At 35.3% G+C, this 17851-nt stretch overlaps 2 protein-coding genes across 3 annotated transcripts; one reads left to right on the top strand and one right to left on the bottom strand.

Moving 5' to 3' along the window:
* The first annotated feature begins 827 nt into the window (after window positions 1–827).
* Window positions 828–11146, top strand: LOC311501340 (class I histocompatibility antigen, F10 alpha chain-like). 2 transcript variants are annotated; one of them, XM_084563104.1, is made up of 8 exons: window positions 828–967; window positions 3078–3344; window positions 7134–7412; window positions 7939–8232; window positions 9131–9223; window positions 9343–9360; window positions 9518–9588; window positions 9792–11146. In XM_084563104.1, exons 1-7 carry the CDS (start codon window positions 916–918, stop codon window positions 9562–9564), a joined length of 1050 nt encoding a protein of 349 aa, XP_084419230.1. In that variant the 5' UTR covers window positions 828–915; the 3' UTR covers window positions 9565–9588; window positions 9792–11146. The 2 variants fall into 2 exon arrangements, with proteins under 2 accessions (XP_084419230.1, XP_084419229.1); XM_084563103.1 differs by having other exon boundaries at window positions 9128–9223.
* A 2617-nt stretch (window positions 11147–13763) lies between these two features.
* psmb8a (proteasome 20S subunit beta 8A) lies at window positions 13764–17619 on the bottom strand. Its single transcript, XM_084563118.1, has 6 exons — window positions 17144–17619; window positions 16740–16881; window positions 16442–16553; window positions 15402–15531; window positions 14709–14913; window positions 13764–14007 (listed from the first exon to the last, which is right to left on the bottom strand). The coding sequence occupies exons 1-6, from the start codon at window positions 17291–17293 to the stop codon at window positions 13919–13921; spliced, it is 828 nt and encodes a 275-aa protein (XP_084419244.1). The 5' UTR covers window positions 17294–17619; the 3' UTR covers window positions 13764–13918.
* Between the last annotated feature and the right edge of the window lie 232 nt (window positions 17620–17851).

Here is a 17851-nt window from a genome sequence, read left to right as displayed (position 1 = left end):
TTGTGTTTTAGACGCTCTTTCACTCTCTTTCTGCTTTGGTTTGGTTTATTTGGTTCTAGGTTTCAGTTCAGAGTAAAACATGAAAGTAAAAGATGATTGGATGAAAACAATCAGGAGTTCTCATGTCTCCAGTGTTTAGGCTTGTGCTGTAACTAAATAAAATACTGTATGTCCTGAAACATAAAGATATAAGATACAGATAATATTATTTAATATGCTGCCCGTCATATTTAGATAGATCTGTTTAAATGTATTATTTATCATTTCCTCCTCTACAGTCCACACTGATAAACTCAACAACAGCAGGTCTGAACCACTAGAGGGAGCAGCTCACCACAGACATTCACTGGAACATCTATGAAAACACATTTCTGGGTTATTTGTATTTTTATCAGAATTGTTTTCAGTCCCAGATCAGCAACAGAAGGAAAAACAACATGTCACTGTGTCCCCACAGGCTCCAGAGTGTTCATTTGTAGTTTACAGTGACCTCTGACCTCCTATTAATACATTTCTACACATTACATCACACTAGTTTAAAAAGAACAACACAGGGTCTGATCAGCATGTGATTATAAATACTGCTGTAAAAAGAGAACATGTTAAGAAGTCACACTTGAAGCTCACACATCATTCCATCATCTTCCACTGGCTGTGATGAGAAGACCTTACTTTCACTTTCGTTAACGACCTCAGTGGGTCAAATTCACCCAGCTACAAGTGACGTAGACTCTCAGAGTAAATTCCTATTGGCTCAGATAGAGGCTCATGCTGACGTGCTCATGTTGACGCCCTCATGTTGACGCTCTCATGTTACTCTTCTCCATGTTTTACCAGCACTTCAGCTGTGGCGCTTGAGCTGGAAGGACGCAGTTTATTCATCTGGACAAAGAAAAGCATTATTCTTCGACGAAGATGATGAAGCCGTTCGTGTTTCTGTTTCTCCTCGTTCATGGAGTGTCAGCAGGTGAGTTACATGATTTTAATTTGGTTCATTTTAACAGAGAACAGGTTTCGTGCCTGATGTTAATTATATTAGTGTCTGATATTTACTTCCAGGACTCAGATGTCTTCCTTACTAGACCTAAACTTAATATTTTCAGCGACTGTTTTGTCATGAATTATAGCCAAATGTCTATTTCTATAAATGTCTGTGGAGAAGTCGAAAGGAAACGATCCGAGTGGGTTGTGACCAAAATGGAAGCATAATTACGCAGCGTAAAAGTCCAACGCACAACACGAACACGTTCAGATAATACGAAGACAAATGTATATGAAGGATTAAAACAATAAGTTTCCTGTCTACAGCTACAGTATATGTGGAACACTTGGTCATTTCAGTCTTAAAATTGTTCTTTGTTTTATTATATTAAAAGTTTTTTTGCAGTCTAGTCGTAGTTGTAAATTGTATAAATACTCTATTAGCTTTTTTATTCATTAGGTTGTTTGGAATTTGAATCCAAGCAACTTTCTCCTTTCTTTGTCTAATATTTAATATTATCCCATGAAAATAAAATTACAGACACTAACATTAGTCATTAATCATGTTGAAACTAAATTTAACTCAAAATATATAGTAATCTGTAACCAAGTATACATTACATGAAAAAAATCAACATTATATGGTCTTTGTCAATATAAACAACAAATATTTTTAATGAGAATACCTGATAAACACAAAGACACAGGACAGTCTGGTAAAAACAGGTGTTGATGGACCTCTGCATATTTTACTCAAGATGATAAAGAGTCCAACAGTAATTATCTACAGGTGATCAGTAACAAGAAATTACAGGAATTACAGAAATCCTGAACGTTTATATATTTCTAATTACATAATTTGTCCAGCAGAGAGCACTGACAAGATGATTTTTTCTTTATTGCTGGGTTCTGCTCAAGGTTTCTTCCTTCCACTGTCGCCTTCAGGCTTCTCTGGGGGTTTCAGGGCGGGTTTTGTAAAGCGTCAGTATTTTGTATTGTTATTGACGCTATATAAATAAAATTGAATTGAACTGAATTTTTAAACAGAGCAGTTTCCTCAGGATGAAACAGGTTAAAACTAGTGAATCAGTATTGAGTTTGCCTGCTAATGTGTTTATGTAAAATAATCATGTGCTGCTTATATTTTTAATCCCCTAAACATTTATGTCAGTAAAAACCTCAGAAATCCAGAACGATGTCAAGATGTTTGATCATTTTTCTTTTATTTATTATTTCTGTGAAGAATTACATCATTTCTTAAAGGTTTATTGTTCACATACATATGATTCAGACAGCAGAGGACAGTGGAGGACTCTGAAACAAAAACTAGTAGTAGTAGTAGTAAATGTAGTATATACTGTCAGTGTTAATATAAACTGTATAGTACACTGCAGCTGATACTAACAGTAACTGTACAGATACAAGAGAGACAAAGGTCAAATGTTCTACTTGAAAATCTGCTGAAATATGAAGCTGATTAAACATTTATTGTTATAAAATATAAAATATCCAATGTACTACTAATCAAAGATATTCAAAGCAAAACTTTACTTCAGTCTTTAAGCAGATATAATTATAGATATATGTAAATATAGCATAAACATCAATGTAAATTAAATTATTATATCCTAAAAAATGAAAAATGACCCTAGAAAGTATAACGACAATTACTGTTGTTTTTATCTTTCAGTCAACATTGATTCATCTTTCTAATTGAAAACCCTAAAAGAAGCAGATTCACTTTAGTACAAGACAGTTATAATGAAATTCATTTTAATTACTTGAATACATACATTTAAATGTATCATATGCAGTTTATAATCACACATATAGTTTTATAACTACGCACTAAAACAATAACAAAATGTTAAAATGATTCATTCCCAAAGAATAAATGTTTTCACTGGAAACTAAACAGGATTTAAACTTTACAGTTAAAGTTTAAATCTTTAATAATAATAATAATTAATATAATAATAATACTCTTGTCATTGTAAATCTGTATATTGTTTTTTTATTTATTTCTTTACTGTACAACAGACATTATGATGACAGTGATTCCTGTATTTTTTTCTTTTTGTTATTTCTGAAAACAGTGACTCACTCTATGAAGTATTTCTACACTGGCTCGTCTCAAGTCCCAAACTTCCCAGAGTTTGTGGTTGTTGGTTTGGTTGATGAAGTTCAGATGGTTCACTATGACAGCAACACCAAGAAAGTAGAACCCACGCAGGACTGGATGAAGAAATACACAGAAGATGATCCACAGTACTTGGACGGTCAAACTAACATCTTCTCGGGTTCCCAGCAGGTCTTCAAAGCTGGCGTTGACATTTTAAAGAAGCGCTTCAACCAAACTGGAGGTTAGTTCATGTCTCAGTTATTATAGATCAAATATTTACTTCTTCATTGATTTTACTAAACAGTTGTGAACACACACATCCTGTATCATCCATTAACAGCGTTCACATTGAATTGTTTAATATGTAGATTTTTCTTAATTCACCTGAACTCAAAGTCAGATTTAACACAGATTACTGAGACTGAAGACTGGACACTGCTTTACTGCACTGACTCTACACTAAACCATAATAACCAGCAGAGGTTAGAACATGTTTGTCTCCACTAGATTAGATCAGAATAAATCAATTAACAATAATTTACTTTTACAGTTTGACACTCAGCTAATAAAGTGACATTAGTGTCTGGTTTCTAGACCTTTGAGACACGACAACATGAACAATGTCTCATTCATGTCACAGATATAAATAGTTTAACAGCGGGACTGTACTGAAAACAGTTTGTCCATCCAACATAAATATACACTAGAAGTTTAGATTAAATCACCTTTACTTGACTATTGAGTGTCTGAGCCACTAGGATTATATACATTACTGAAACAATTAGTCACTTTATCTGTTTGTTTATTAGAAGAATATTAACTGACAGTTCTGGAGATCACAGAATGATTTATGTATTTTATCCTCAAAGACAAAATGACAAACTTTTACTGGTTATACATAAATGAACATTTGCTGGTTTTCTTTGTAATCATTGTGAATTAAACATTGTTCGATGTTGGTTGGACAAAACAAGTGATTCAAAGATTCAACCTCAAGCTCAAACTGACAAGAATCTTCCACAGTTTTCTAAAATAATACAGTTTTAACAACTGATTAATTAAAATAGACATTACATCATCAACTGTGACAAGAGTGATTAGTTTGAATCTAAATATGTGGAAGAACTGCAATTAATTTATCATCATTTTAAAATATTACTAAGAACGTTCAATGTGATAAACAAAGAAATGATTTAATGTACAGTCAGATATCAGTTTATAATTCCTATGTTTTAGTTCATGTTTCTTTCTTCTGGTTTGTGAGTCTCAGTTTTTCATCTGCATGTCTCTGTCTTTATGGTAAAAGGACAAATGTTTTAAGGGGCGGGGTTTGTCTCTGTGCTGCTCTTCTATTGGTCAGATAAACTGTCAATCACATCCTGCAGGCAGCTCTGAGAAGTGACCACAGTCCTCTGATGCTGTTAGCATTCAACCAGTAGCACTCAGTAAAAGTAGAGATTGAAGTTATTTCCTCTGTCTGTTTTCATCACTGATACATGAAACCTTCCTGCTGACATCAGATTACCTTCTGGAAAATAATCTCACCGTGTCTCCAACACTAGTGAGGAAGTTACTGCTATTTATTGTGAGCAAACATTAGCCTGTTCATACACTCTGAACCAGCTACATCTGTTTTATGGAAAGATCTCAAACCAAACTGAAACACCTGATCACTGAGGAAACGAAATGTCTGAATATTTTCTTCTTCCTTTTTAGTTGAGAAATAGAAAAATAAATAAAGATGACAGCCAACATGTGATGATGAGTTTAACAGACAGTCTGATCTGGTTAAACCTCCATTCAGTCCTCTCCTGCTCTCCACCGTCTCATATCCTGTCTTTTAATTTACACACTCACTGTTTAACTGCTCTCATTGAATTATTTTTCTGTTTCTGCCGTCGGAACCGAATGAGCATAAAAACAGTGATTTGATTGTGGCTCATAAATTCTTAGTAAAAGCAGGAAAGTTGTAGCTTCTGTGCTGTTGAGCTGAGACGCAGCTTAAATTCATTAAAAATATTAAAATGACAGGGAACTGATGATTAGTTTTTAGTTAAGAGTTGGACAGATGAAGAGAGGATGAAATGATCCTACTAGTTAGTGAAGATGTTTGTCAGTTAAATGATCTAGAAAGCATCTTCTACACCTGAAACCAGAGATTTTCCTTCATATTCTGATTAAATACAGTAACAGTGTGGTCTACCTGCTCAGACAGGGTGCTCTCTGTGACCACACAATATACAGGTGTAGTTATTAAACAGCATTTATGTTGGTTTTGACGTCATGATCCTAAAATAGTGATTTAAAAAGCGTCTCAGTGCCACAGTGGAGGAGTTAGCCTGGTTTAGCAGGTAACGTTAGCATTAATGAGCCACAATCAAATCACTGTTTCTGATCATTCATGTGACAACAGGAACAGAAACTATAGAATTAAATGACAGCAGCTGAACTGTGTGTGTTTATTAAAATGCAGTAACGCTGTAGTTGATGGTGGAGAGCAGGAGAGGACTGAGTGGAGGTTGAACCAGATCAGACTGTCTGTCAGACTGATCAACAAGAGTTTCACTGGTTTCTGAACTAAAGAAGAACGAGAAAATTATTTAGTAATGTCTTTATCTAGTTAGTCATTTTATTGTGGTTAAAAATCTTTACTAATTTGTCATAAATACACATAATGTTAACAAGCTAGCTAGTGCTGGCTCACAGTAAATGTCAGAGAACCGTAGACGTCTTAACTTTCCAGAAGGTTATCTGTTATTAGCAGCGAGGTTTCACAAATAAATCAGAGACAAACTGACCGTGAATAGAAATGAAATGTTAACTTTTAGAGCGAGCTGCTGGTCGAATGCTAATATCATCAGAGTTCTTTGAAGAAGCTCAAAGAAAAACTGAGACTCACAAACTAAAACAAATAAGAAACACAAACTAAAAGACAAACACTACAAGCTGTGATATGAGAGGAAAATCACATTTCTTTACATTTCACATTGAAGCTCTTTTTATATTTTTGACTGATGAGTAAAGTTAGATTTCAGTTTGTGTTTTAAATGAACTCTACTGTACTGATCACAGATTGTTGATCAATAATAAATATGTACATGGACTACAGACTGGATTAGATTAACTTTACTTGACTGCACTGTGTCTGTGCCGTGACAAACAGTGCTGAAATGATTCATCAATAAATCAATTAGTTGATGATACTAAATTAATTGACAACAATTCTTCAATCAGCTGATCATTGAACTCTTTAATCAATCAGACATTTGTTGATTCACGTTTCTCAGATATGAACATTTCCTTCTTTTCTCTCTTTAATGTTCTAAATTAAATACTGTTCAGTGTTGGTTGGACAAAAGAAGCAGCTTGAAGATTTATCCTCATCAGTTTCACTATTTTCAAGTGATAAATAAATAAAAACACTCATTACATAATCAGCAATGACACAAATCTTTAGCTGAAGATGTAAATTTGTTGAAGGAAACAGTTTAGATGAACTCTTCTAATACAGTGTGTCCATAATATAGTAGAACTACAGTAGATTAGATTCCACTAACCTTTATTTGTCCATAGTGTTTCTGTGCCACAATAAACACATAATATTTAAGTGTTAAGTTAATGAATGGACTGGTTGATCAATAGAACATGAATCAGTGACAACTTTGATTTTATAATAACTGCTTCTAGTAAAACCAGTCTTTAGCTGCTTTTGTTTCTGACCATTTAAAACAGTTGTGATTTATTTATTTTAAAGAATAAAATAATAATTGATGGATATTGTAAAGGATGTAGGGTTTCCCACTGTGTCCCTGTCTCCTGTCAGTCTGTTCTGTCTCTGTCTAAAATGTCCAGTAGTTTCCATCAGGCCAGTAAGAACAGTAGGAGTTGATCCTCTGTATCTGTTGATGAGTGGAGCTCTGTGGTGAAGATTTGATATTAAATAAAATAATGAAATGATAGATGATTGTGATGTGATCTGAGTCTGGTTCACTGCAAGCTCTCTGTCTCTGTCTCTGTCTCTGTCTCTCAGGTGTCCATGTTTACCAGTGGATGTATGGCTGTGAATGGGACGATGAGAGTGGTGAGGAGAAAGCATATGATCAGTATGGTTATGATGGAGAGGACTTTGTATCATTCAACCTGGAGACAGAGGATTGGACTGCTCCAACACCAGAGGCTGTCATCACCAAACACAAGTGGGAGAAAAACAAAGGTCATATCGCACAGAAGAAGAACTACCTCACCCAGATTTGTCCTGAGTGGTTGAAGAAGTATGTGAACTATGGGAGGAGCTCTCTGATGAGAAAAGGTAAAATCACACGACCTCAGTTAGTGTAATGAACTCAATGTTCATATTCCTCAGTTACTTTTCTACCATAGCATTATAATGTATGACCAACTGTTTACACTCAGTTTACAGTCTTTTCTCTTTCTCTCATTTTATCTCTTCACCACTTTTGCTTTTTCTATCTTTTATATATTAATATCACCATTTTTGGCCATTTGTGTTTTTTTTCTTACAAATTAGTTTGCCTCAATTTCTCTACATCACTTCTGTTTTCATCTTTCTATTTGCTTCTCTTCCTCTCTGGACTTTATAAACTGTCTCTCTCTCCCTCCTGAAGTCTCTTCTTAATATCGTCTTATGTAAAATCACCTCTTTTTCATAATTACACTTCACATGCTGTATATATATATATATATATATATTTATATGTATAACTAAACCATTCATACTACATTACATCTAATATAAATGATAGAATGAAGCTGTAATATAGAAACTTAACTATTTCTCTCTCTCTCTCTCTCTCTCTCTCTCTCTCTCCCTTCAGACCTCCCCTCAGTGTCTCTCCTCCAGAAGACTCCCTCCTCTCCAGTCAGCTGCCACGCTACAGGTTTCTACCCTGACAGAGCCATGATGTTCTGGAGGAAAGATGGAGAGGAGATTCATGAAGGAGTGGAACAAGGAGAGATCCTCCCCAACGATGATGGATCCTTCCAGATGAGTGTTGACCTGGATGTCTCATCAGTCTCAGACTGGACTAAGTACGAATGTGTGTTTCAGCTCTCTGGTGTCAAGGACATTGTCACCAAACTGGACCAAAAGGCCATCATAAGCAATGAAGGTAAGAGATCAGAAGTTTACTTTAAAAGCTTTAAAAACAGTTTGGATGAGATATTCATCTTACATGTCATCTTCTCGTCATTTTCTTTCATGTTTTTACACATAATTTTAAGGCAGGCATCATTGTTACACAAATACATGTGTTTCATGGAATAATTACGAGTTTTAAAAAATCAGTGTATTAAGTAAATTTGTTATTATTTTTCATGTAAAGTTTTTAAAGTACATTGGAGTAGATATACATTTTTGTTGAATTTTGGATCTGAACTTTGCTACAATTAGTTCTTTTAGAGATAAACTTTGGAAGAATTATTTAACAGATGTGTGAATGTATGTGTTTTTGTTTTTAATAAACTCGTCAGGCCCAGTATGTTCACTGTTAAAACCAAAATGAAATTTGACTTTCAGAAGCTCTTTGTGGTTGTACACAGTGTAAGAACAGTTAGGGTTAGGGTTTAGGACTAGTTGGTTTAATCCCTCATCCCTTTGTAGAGTAGCTATAATGGAGATGATGTGGTGGAGATGTATGTGACATCTGGGGGTATCCAGGAGAATGTTATGAAGTGACATTGGGTGTGGAGGTGTAAAAGGTTCATTGGGGTCATCAGGGGGTCCTGCCTTCATAGGTATCTCAATGATTATCCATCAACACCTCAGGAGGGCTCATCTGTGACATGACCAGATGTATCCTCCTCTGCTTTACTGCTGCTCTACTCACCCTGTTGGTGTGAATGTTATTTAGGAGCATGGTTGATAAACACAGGGCAGGAACCAACACAGACAACAACATAGTGAGAGTACAGAGGCTGAATTGACTTTGTTGTTATCTTGTTGGTAAATTGTCCTCTTATATTTTCTGCTTCATCTATTCAGCTTCTGTGTTTGTTGTTTCTCAGCAGGGAACTCCCTCCCCATGATCATCGGCATCGTTGCTGGAGTGATTCTTGTTGCCATCGCTGTGATTGGATTCATCATTTACAAAAAGAAAACAGGTGAGAGAACAAAACCATGTTACAGAAACTGTTGCATCAACCAACAGTAAGAAATTAATAATGTAAAACTATTTATAACTATAACAACTAAAATGTTTTTTATTTTCTTCTCATTCCAGAGAAACAAGCTCCATCTCGTAAGTTATTATTTTTTATCTTTACTCTTTAAAGGTCAAAGAGGATTCCTGTATGGTGAAGATTTAACTTCATGACTGTTTCCTGAAGCGTCTGCTGTTTGTTAAAGTGTCATTTTAGATCAAGAAGCAGACTAACACTGTTTCTATGATCTTACAGCTGGAGGGAGCGAGAGAGAGGTCCAGGTGATGTTGCCACAAGCCTAAATGACAAACACCACAGTGAACACAGTGAGTTGTTTCATGTTTTGCACAAAGATGTTTTTAAAGGCTTAGCAGGTAGAGACAGTACTTGGTTTATAAAATGTTGATACTGAAATGACTGTGTCATGAATATTTTAGGTTTTAATGATGCTGTCAAAATGTGACTTTGTGGTATTGAAGTCTGCAATAACTTTCAGTTTCATGTGTATTTTTTCTTTTGGTCTCTTCAGGTTTATGGATGAATGTTGTGCAGGAATGAGGAGCTGTGACAACAAATTCACCTCCCTAAACTGGGAATTCATTGTTATCCATCATTAATATCATGAATTGACAGAATTACTGGGGAATCTAATTACAGATGCTTATTGATTTAAAAAGATATGAGAAAAATATGACCTACATAGTTTCAATCATTTATTTCTGTGTTGAAGAGTGGAAGTTCCTCTGCTTTATAAATATTGGTAAATCAAATAAGGTCGACTATTAAACTATTAAATTGACTACTAAACAATGAAAGCGTCACAACACTCTTCATACAAACCATCCATTTAAAGATTTGTGTGTTCATCTGAATCAGTTCCATCATAATGACAGTTTATTATTTCTGGTGTTGGGTTTTTCTCGTTTATCAACAAATCAATCATCAATACTGATAATACAGATATATAAATAAATATATAAGAAATAAACAGACACACACACGTCCACATACATGCATTCACCTTTCCATACACACAGTATATACTCCATAGGTCTGGTGATATAATGATAGATATTTTTAAATAATAACTGCTAAAGATTACATCTTTATATTAAACAGTGATTTAAAATTATCCATAGTTGTCAGAATAAACGGTAGCCCTCTGACCTGATGATGGGTTTGAATCTGGGATCAGTTTGAGTCTCTGATTCTCTCAGTGGAGATAAATGAGACAAGAAATAAATTAACTGAGTTTTACATCACTGTGGTGATTATCTGGACTTATCAGTAATTTATTGGACTCATAATTTCTATCTGGTTTCAGCTACAGCTCATCATCCAATCCTTTGTTAAATTTCCAGAAAATACTTTTGACGTAACAATATAATAATTAGGATGTGGCCCCTATTCTCATGACCACAAATACAGAGTTTTGTAAATATTCTGCCTGTATATTTAATTAAAACTGAAACAAAGATAAATTCCATTCAGGCCCAACTAATAGTAATTTATATCTTTGAAGTTATTCTTGATTAAGAGAGAATGTGTTTGTTTCTTTTCATTTCCAGTTTTCTTTTTTCTATTTTTGATTTGTTTTAAACATTATATTTAGATTTTTAGTTGTGATTTAAGAAGGTTGTGTGATATTTTATGATAATTACCAGTTCTTGAAAATAAATAATATAATCTGCTACTATTAGGGACAGGGGGCTCTCTCTCGCTTCTGTTTAAAGCGATGTCAGAGAGATAGATTTAGAGATTAAACTGATTCTCAGATCATTCTTTGTGTTGGATTAAGTTGATAAATGTCAAATGAAGTTGCACTGCTGTTTCATTTCTTTGTGCTGTTTGTTTGCTTTTCAATAAAGTCACCAATAATCCAAATTTCTGTGTCTTTTTGTGATTCCACATATAGTACATGCTTCTACATCTGTGACTGAAGATACTATTTCATTTATATTTCCAGAGTATTACTGTAGTTACAGCGATTAAATTAACCTGCCTCTGATATGTAGACGTTGATTAACTAACAGCTAACTCATGGGAGTGTGTAACTTTTCATACCATAAGAAAATTATAGTAATGAATTAGTTTAAGACCTTTCTAAATTTATAATTCAGGTTTTTGTCATGTCCAGTTTTCTGCTGTCTAGAACCAATGGTCTTTATGCAGTTTTATAAATTCTGATTATATCTTTCTTTACCGTAGGAGCTATTTAATAGATTAACATTAATATTTAAAGTCACTATTTTTTTTTATTTGTAGCCTACTTAAATCCATTTTTATCTTATGATTTGTTTATGAGACAACAGCTCTCTGTATTACACAACATCAAGACTCGGTTTTACTTTTGTTTTCTCCTGAAACCTGTTGCACTGAAATCTGCCTGGAAACAGATGATCACGTTCTGTGGCTAATCAGCTCTTTCATACTATAACAGCTTTAGGTTTTACCAAGATAATGGAAAATGAAAAGTACCCCAAGACATAATTTAACATGCTATATACCTTAAAATGTCTGATACAGTTCTGAAAACAATACAACAACCCTTTTTGTTTTTCAAATTAACAAGTCATATAATTATCTGATAACATCCAGTAAACTTCACAGGTGATGGAAAAAATCTTCAGACATTTAAAGATTTTTTATTTGACAGTGAGCATCTCAATAGATAAAACCAATGCAGCTGATTTCTGCATGCCACAATTACTTACCAGTTCATTAGGTACACTAGTGAAAATAAACGCATTTAAATATAACAGTCCTGCGCTTGATCCTCCTTAAACAGCGTCAGAAAGGTGGTGATTCAACTGGATGGTCATGTTAGAGGATGTAGTTTGTGGCGCTCTTAAACTGGACTGAATTAAAAGTGTTTCTGTTCTTAAGCCTAGCCCACTAACTGAAATGGGGTTGTTGAAATAATAGGAACATGTGTTGGTACAACACAACACAATACACTAGTACTACAAACCACAGCCTCCAAAACTTTAAACAGATGCTGAATACCATAAACTTCATGAAGAACAGATTTAGAGCTTGGCTATTATATTAGAAATGGTTTCACTACTGTCTCTAGAGAAGTTGATATGAGTGTTCATATTTTAAGCTACACATTTTAAGATAAATCCTGTTTAAATACAAAAGAAAATGCTGTTTACATTTAACAAAATAATGACTTTCTGTACTTTCTTCAGTTTTAATTAGTGTATCGCTGGTTACTCTTATATACGGAAGCCCTAAACGGCCATTCATTCATACATTTTATTTCCTTCGTTTTCCCGTGATAACGAGTTAATTTCCTGCGTTTTCCCGAGATAACGAGATAATTTTCTCGAGATTTCGTTATAATAAAGCTTTGTTTTCCCGTGGTAACGATATAATTAATTCGTGATCTCGAGAAAACAAAACGATATTGTAGTAGGCTATATTAAATCATTGCAGGAAACATAATTCAGTGTAGCAATGTCAGAGGAGCAGGAGCATATTGATAACCGCGTCACATATCTTTTCAATCAAGGCTTGACACAGGCTATTACAGACAATAGACACATTAGTGAGCGTAATCTAAGAAGCCTACTACAATATCGTTTTGTTTTCTCGAGATCACGAATTAATTATATCGTTATCACGGGAAAACAAAGTTTCGTTATCTCGAGATCTTGAATTAATTATATCGTTATCTCGGGAAAACAAAGCTTTATTATCACGAGATCTCGAGAAAATTATCCCGTTATCATGGGAAAACAAATGAAATTAACTCGTTATCACGGGAAAACGGAGGAAATAAAATGTATGAATGCATGGCCGTTCTCGGCTTCCGTAGTTTAGGGCTTCCGTACTTATAGCATTAACTACAAACTTTGACTAAATTAAATGAGTTATGGGCTGTGGGGTCAAGCAAATGCACGGGGAACGTTTCTTCAGGGTAGCATGAATACTTTAATGTCCGTTTCAACAATAGGACAACTGAGCACTCACCAACATGTGATAAATTATATCACTCGGCCCATATTAACCATCACCTATTAAATGCATGGTGTATCGTGAACTATAGTTCCTGTACTGAATTAGGGAAAAGAATATAAATACTTGATTGAATTCATTAAATTATACCAATTCTCTAATAACTTTAAATTTAAAAATAGATCTCATCTTACGTTAGGATTCATTATTAAGATCCTATAAATTGATTGATTTAACAATCCCAACTCTGGCTGGTTTTCTTCCAGCTGTAGGTTCTTCAGACATAGGTGAAATCTAAAATGTTTTTCTTATCTCATTATTTTCTGTTTTCAGAAACTACATTATTTACCTTATGCTTAAAATGTGACAGTGGATCATACAGAACAACTACTGAGTTATTTATACTTTATACATCATCCATCTGTCAACGTGTTTATTAAGCGCTCAAAGGGCATGCAAGCTCACTGTAGTGAATTTTGTACCTGACCGATTTATATCATAAAACAACATATAATTTAATTATTACAGGACAGAGCAGTGAGTTGAACAACAGCTTTTAATATGAGTTTTGTGTTCTACAGACACAGTATCAACATGTTTCATTACAACTATTAAGAACAATAACCAATAATCACTTTGGAAACACGTCACTGAACCCTGATCAAAGTGTTGAAGTTGATTTAGAGGTCAAACTCAGAACATCCCCTTCCTGTAGCGATGGATCAACTCTGACACATCCTCCTTACACACCTTTATCCAGCCGTCCTCCTGCATGTGGTACACTACACAAACAAACACAGAAACACCGTTGAATACACACTGACATTTCGGGATAATACACCTTTTGCTCTTTAGGAGAAGAGGGATTACATGCAGTAAAGGTTTACAGATGAACAGAGAATATTACCACCTTAACCTTCAGGTCTCTGTTTTGCTGAGATCATAATTTGTATTTGCGTAAACACTGTGTGCATAGGTTTATTCTTACAGTGCCTGTTTTTGCATTAAATGAAAAGGACACACATATATAACAACACTGACATGAATAGGAAACCACATAAATGGTGGTGACTCTGAGGCTGTAATAGGCCCAGTGAGTCTTTGAGATAGATTGTAATGCTTACATGCTGATATTTAGTTGGTATACTGTTCATTATTTTAGCTTAACATGTCAGCTTGCCAATATTTTAGCACTAGACGATGTGTAACCTCTGAGGCTGATGAGAACTAATGCTAACACCTGCAAACAACTCATCCTGAGTGAGTGGGATGTGAATGTTTGTGGCAAATTATCCAGCATGGCCCCAAACTTTCAGTCAACAAATGTCTCTCTTAGAGGAATAGTTAGCAAAGTCGTTCAGAAGCATCCAGTTCAGATCAGTCTAGAAAAAATCTGACTGACTGACCGAGTGACCAACATTATCATACATTGAGCCATGCTGTCAGTTTGGCTAAAACAAAGCCTTAAATTAAGCATACTCACTGTTAACCACTCCACCAGAGTAGGCGTCCCTGTGTGTAGCGTGAGTGATGCCTCGAAGGCCGAGTTCATACGCCTCCTCTACCGTCATGTCTTCCCTGTAACCACTGTCCACTACGCCGTAGGCATAGCTGTTCCCACAGCCAGTAGAGAACATACGGCCTGACAGACGTGTCCCGTTATCATCCACGTAGTACAGACCAGGGCCCTGAAGAACACATCATAATATGATCTGTAGGAATTATTATTTAACATAGAAAATGTAATAATATAATTTAATCTGTCTGTGATACCTGGTTATACAATTTTTAAACTTTTAATGAATTCAGCACTGTGTAATCCTTGAAGAAATTATACTTTAATGCAAGATTTGTGAGATGTGGTGGTTTTCATCAATACTGAAACATATTGTGGATTCATGTATTTGTTAATCATTCGATATACTGTAAACTGCAGAGATATTTTTACAGTGTAAAGTCCTTGTTTTGATTATTGTTTTAATAGTTTTTACAATTATGAAGGCCATGTATAAAAACTAGTGACCTCTTAAATATAAATAAGGATATTCTTTATGACATAACAGATATAGACAATAACACAAAAGTGTCTTGTCCCAACTCTGGTTTCTGCAGCCCACGTTAACTCTACTTCACTGAAGACAGACAAAAACATTTCAACTTCTGATCAGTGGGTTACCTGTTTGTCCCATCCACAGATCATGCTCCCCACAGAGAGACCCATGCCTCTGTAACCCAGCATCATGTTACATAGCAGCTTCGAGGCAGCAGCCACAGAGATCCGTGTGTTGTTCCTCAGTCTGTACAGCCTGGATTAAATCATAATACAGGAAGAAGACACCAGCCAGTTCATAAAAAGCAAAAAAAAAAAAAAAAAAACACAAAAACACTGATAAATCAATCAGCCTTGTAGCTGAGTGGTCACATTAGCCTGAACTCCTAGTCTGCCAAAAAATACTTCAGATAGGATGCATTTATGTAGTTTACTTATTCAGCTAACAATATTGTGTGCATGTTTTCATTAAAAAAATCTGTTTTGTAAAATGACCATGAATCTAAATGCAATTTGTTTTGTTGAGTTATATATTAACAACAGTCTTCAAATGAACTTCACGCAGTTGTTCCACAAGGGATTAAAACTCAGAACTTACAGGCCAGGAAGTTCTTGCTGCTAACCATAACCCTACCACTTCGACTCTACAACACTACAACAAACTAAATCAGAGAGCTTCCTTTGCTTCCCTTTATTGTGATTTTAAAGTTTCATCTCCTCTTGATATTGGAAGACAGGAACTAAATAAAGTGTGTTAATAGAGACAAAGCACAGAAGCAGGCTACACTTCACCTCCAAACTTGGTTGAGAAAGCTCACCCACACTAGTGTTGAGATTAACATCCAAGGCAAATACATCTGTACAATAGCAGGATCATCACACCCCAGCTGTGAGAGATAAAGTCTCTCCTGACCTATTTGTATCAGGACAAATTATAGGGATTTAATTTCCATCTTCCACCTGCACATAACAACATTAGCATAAGCCACAATAGCATGTTTGAAAGAAACTTCTGCAACTCAGACAGGAACACAATTAAACATGGATCCGATCCTTTCAAAGTGTCTGTGAGTGTGTAAGGAGCATGGATTTATAAAATACTGTATTAACGCAATATTAAAAGGCAATTTGTTAGAAAAAAATAATTTAAAAAAACACAGTCAGACCTGCATTCTTTGGCCAGCAGTCTCTCCCAGTAGAGGCAGTCTGCAGCACTGCCTGACATGGTGCCCAGCAGGTACGGGTTGATCTCTATGACCTTGTTGACATCATTGGATGCTGCAGAACCGTGACACATTTGGAAAAGGATGATATTTAGTGACTAAACACTGGAGCATGTCAGTATTATACAGCTCCTAGGTTACACTTGTTACTTATTTACTTCATGGTCTCTGCATATTTCCAAACTCCACATCTTTTTGAGAACTCTGAAAGCATTTTCCAGGTCTGGAATAATGTTTGTACCTAGATAACGTCCAGCTGAGGCTCTGGAGTCCACAGCCACGATGACTCCATGCTTGAACTTAAAGGCCAGGGTGGTCGTGCCGTGCTCCAGCTCAATACACACACCTCCGTCACGGCTGCATGACTTCAGAAACCCTGAAGGCTGAAATGAAACCAAAGGGAACTCAGCGCATGGTGTATAATGGCGCTAATTTGTATAAGAAAATGGGAATATTTATCACACCCTACTATTCATAGGCAACTAGTACTCACAACGATAGTCAAGACAAATGCATTATTTAACAGCATAAATCCACCACGCACTGAAAACAAGAGACGCGTAAAGGCCACGCCGCGTCTGACGCTTCATACTGTAGCAGGTTGTTCATTTATCATCAAAATACAGTGAAATGATATTTACTTACCTCTACGCCAACAGGGACAGCAAATTCTTGAGTTTTGGTCCCAAAGTTGTAGTGGTTGGTTCGGTCGACGAGAGGCGTCTGTCTGGTTGGAAGAATCTGCCCACGGAGCTCAGAATGAGACTTGAAATCACTTACATCAAAAAGCGCCATTATGTGTTAAAGTAGATCAACTGTATTCTAAAATATTAGCCTATTAAAAACTGAAGGATCTCAGTTTTCCTAAATGAGGAAGACAATTGCAATACAGCGCCAACAATACGGATAATTTCCTTGTACGCAACGACGAACTCGAAAGTGAAAGGGTTTTATAAACTCTCGTAAATTTCTTGTAACATACAGAAGTATTCAGCAACACGTAACCGATAAGGGACTATTAACTAACATGCCAAATCTTAGCTGTATTAAATGTATATATATCGTTAATATGATAAAAATGAAACAAACTCCCTGACATTAGGTTTAAATAAAAAAGATTGTTGAAAATCTCCTAAACCAATAGGAGAGCGTATTTCTTCTCATCGTCATCAGTTTCTAAGCGGAAATACATCTCTCAGGTTTTGGAAGCTTAGCACACATCATACACTGACATTATCATAAGACTGATTTATGACATGAGTTACTCCAGTATGATCCATTAACATAACAGCATTGAAAGCTGTGTCTTATTTGGTGTAACGTTACAAGCACATGGGTGATGTTTGATGATTT

Source organism: Chelon labrosus (genome assembly GCF_963514085.1).
Source record: "Chelon labrosus genome assembly, chromosome: 16".
Taxonomy (NCBI): Eukaryota; Metazoa; Chordata; class Actinopteri; order Mugiliformes; family Mugilidae; genus Chelon; species Chelon labrosus.
This window is presented reverse-complemented; position numbering and strand designations above follow the sequence as displayed.

Excerpts from the sequence above, each read along its gene's own strand:
- psmb8a (XM_084563118.1), bottom strand. The coding sequence starts at position 17,293 with ATGGCGCTTTTTGATGTAAGTGATTTCAAGTCTCATTCTGAGCTCCGT. Across the intron at positions 15,532-16,441 it reads CTGCTGGCCAAAGAATGCAG|GCTGTACAGACTGAGGAACA; the intron begins GTCTGACTGTGT and ends GATTTAATCCAG. Across the intron at positions 14,008-14,708 it reads CTCTGGTGGAGTGGTTAACA|TGTACCACATGCAGGAGGAC; the intron begins GTGAGTATGCTT and ends TTGTTTGTGTAG.
- LOC311501340 (XM_084563103.1), top strand. The coding sequence starts at position 916 with ATGATGAAGCCGTTCGTGTTTCTGTTTCTCCTCGTTCATGGAGTGTCA. Across the intron at positions 3,345-7,133 it reads GCGCTTCAACCAAACTGGAG|GTGTCCATGTTTACCAGTGG; the intron begins GTTAGTTCATGT and ends TCTGTCTCTCAG. Across the intron at positions 8,233-9,127 it reads GGCCATCATAAGCAATGAAG|CAGGGAACTCCCTCCCCATG; the intron begins GTAAGAGATCAG and ends GTTGTTTCTCAG.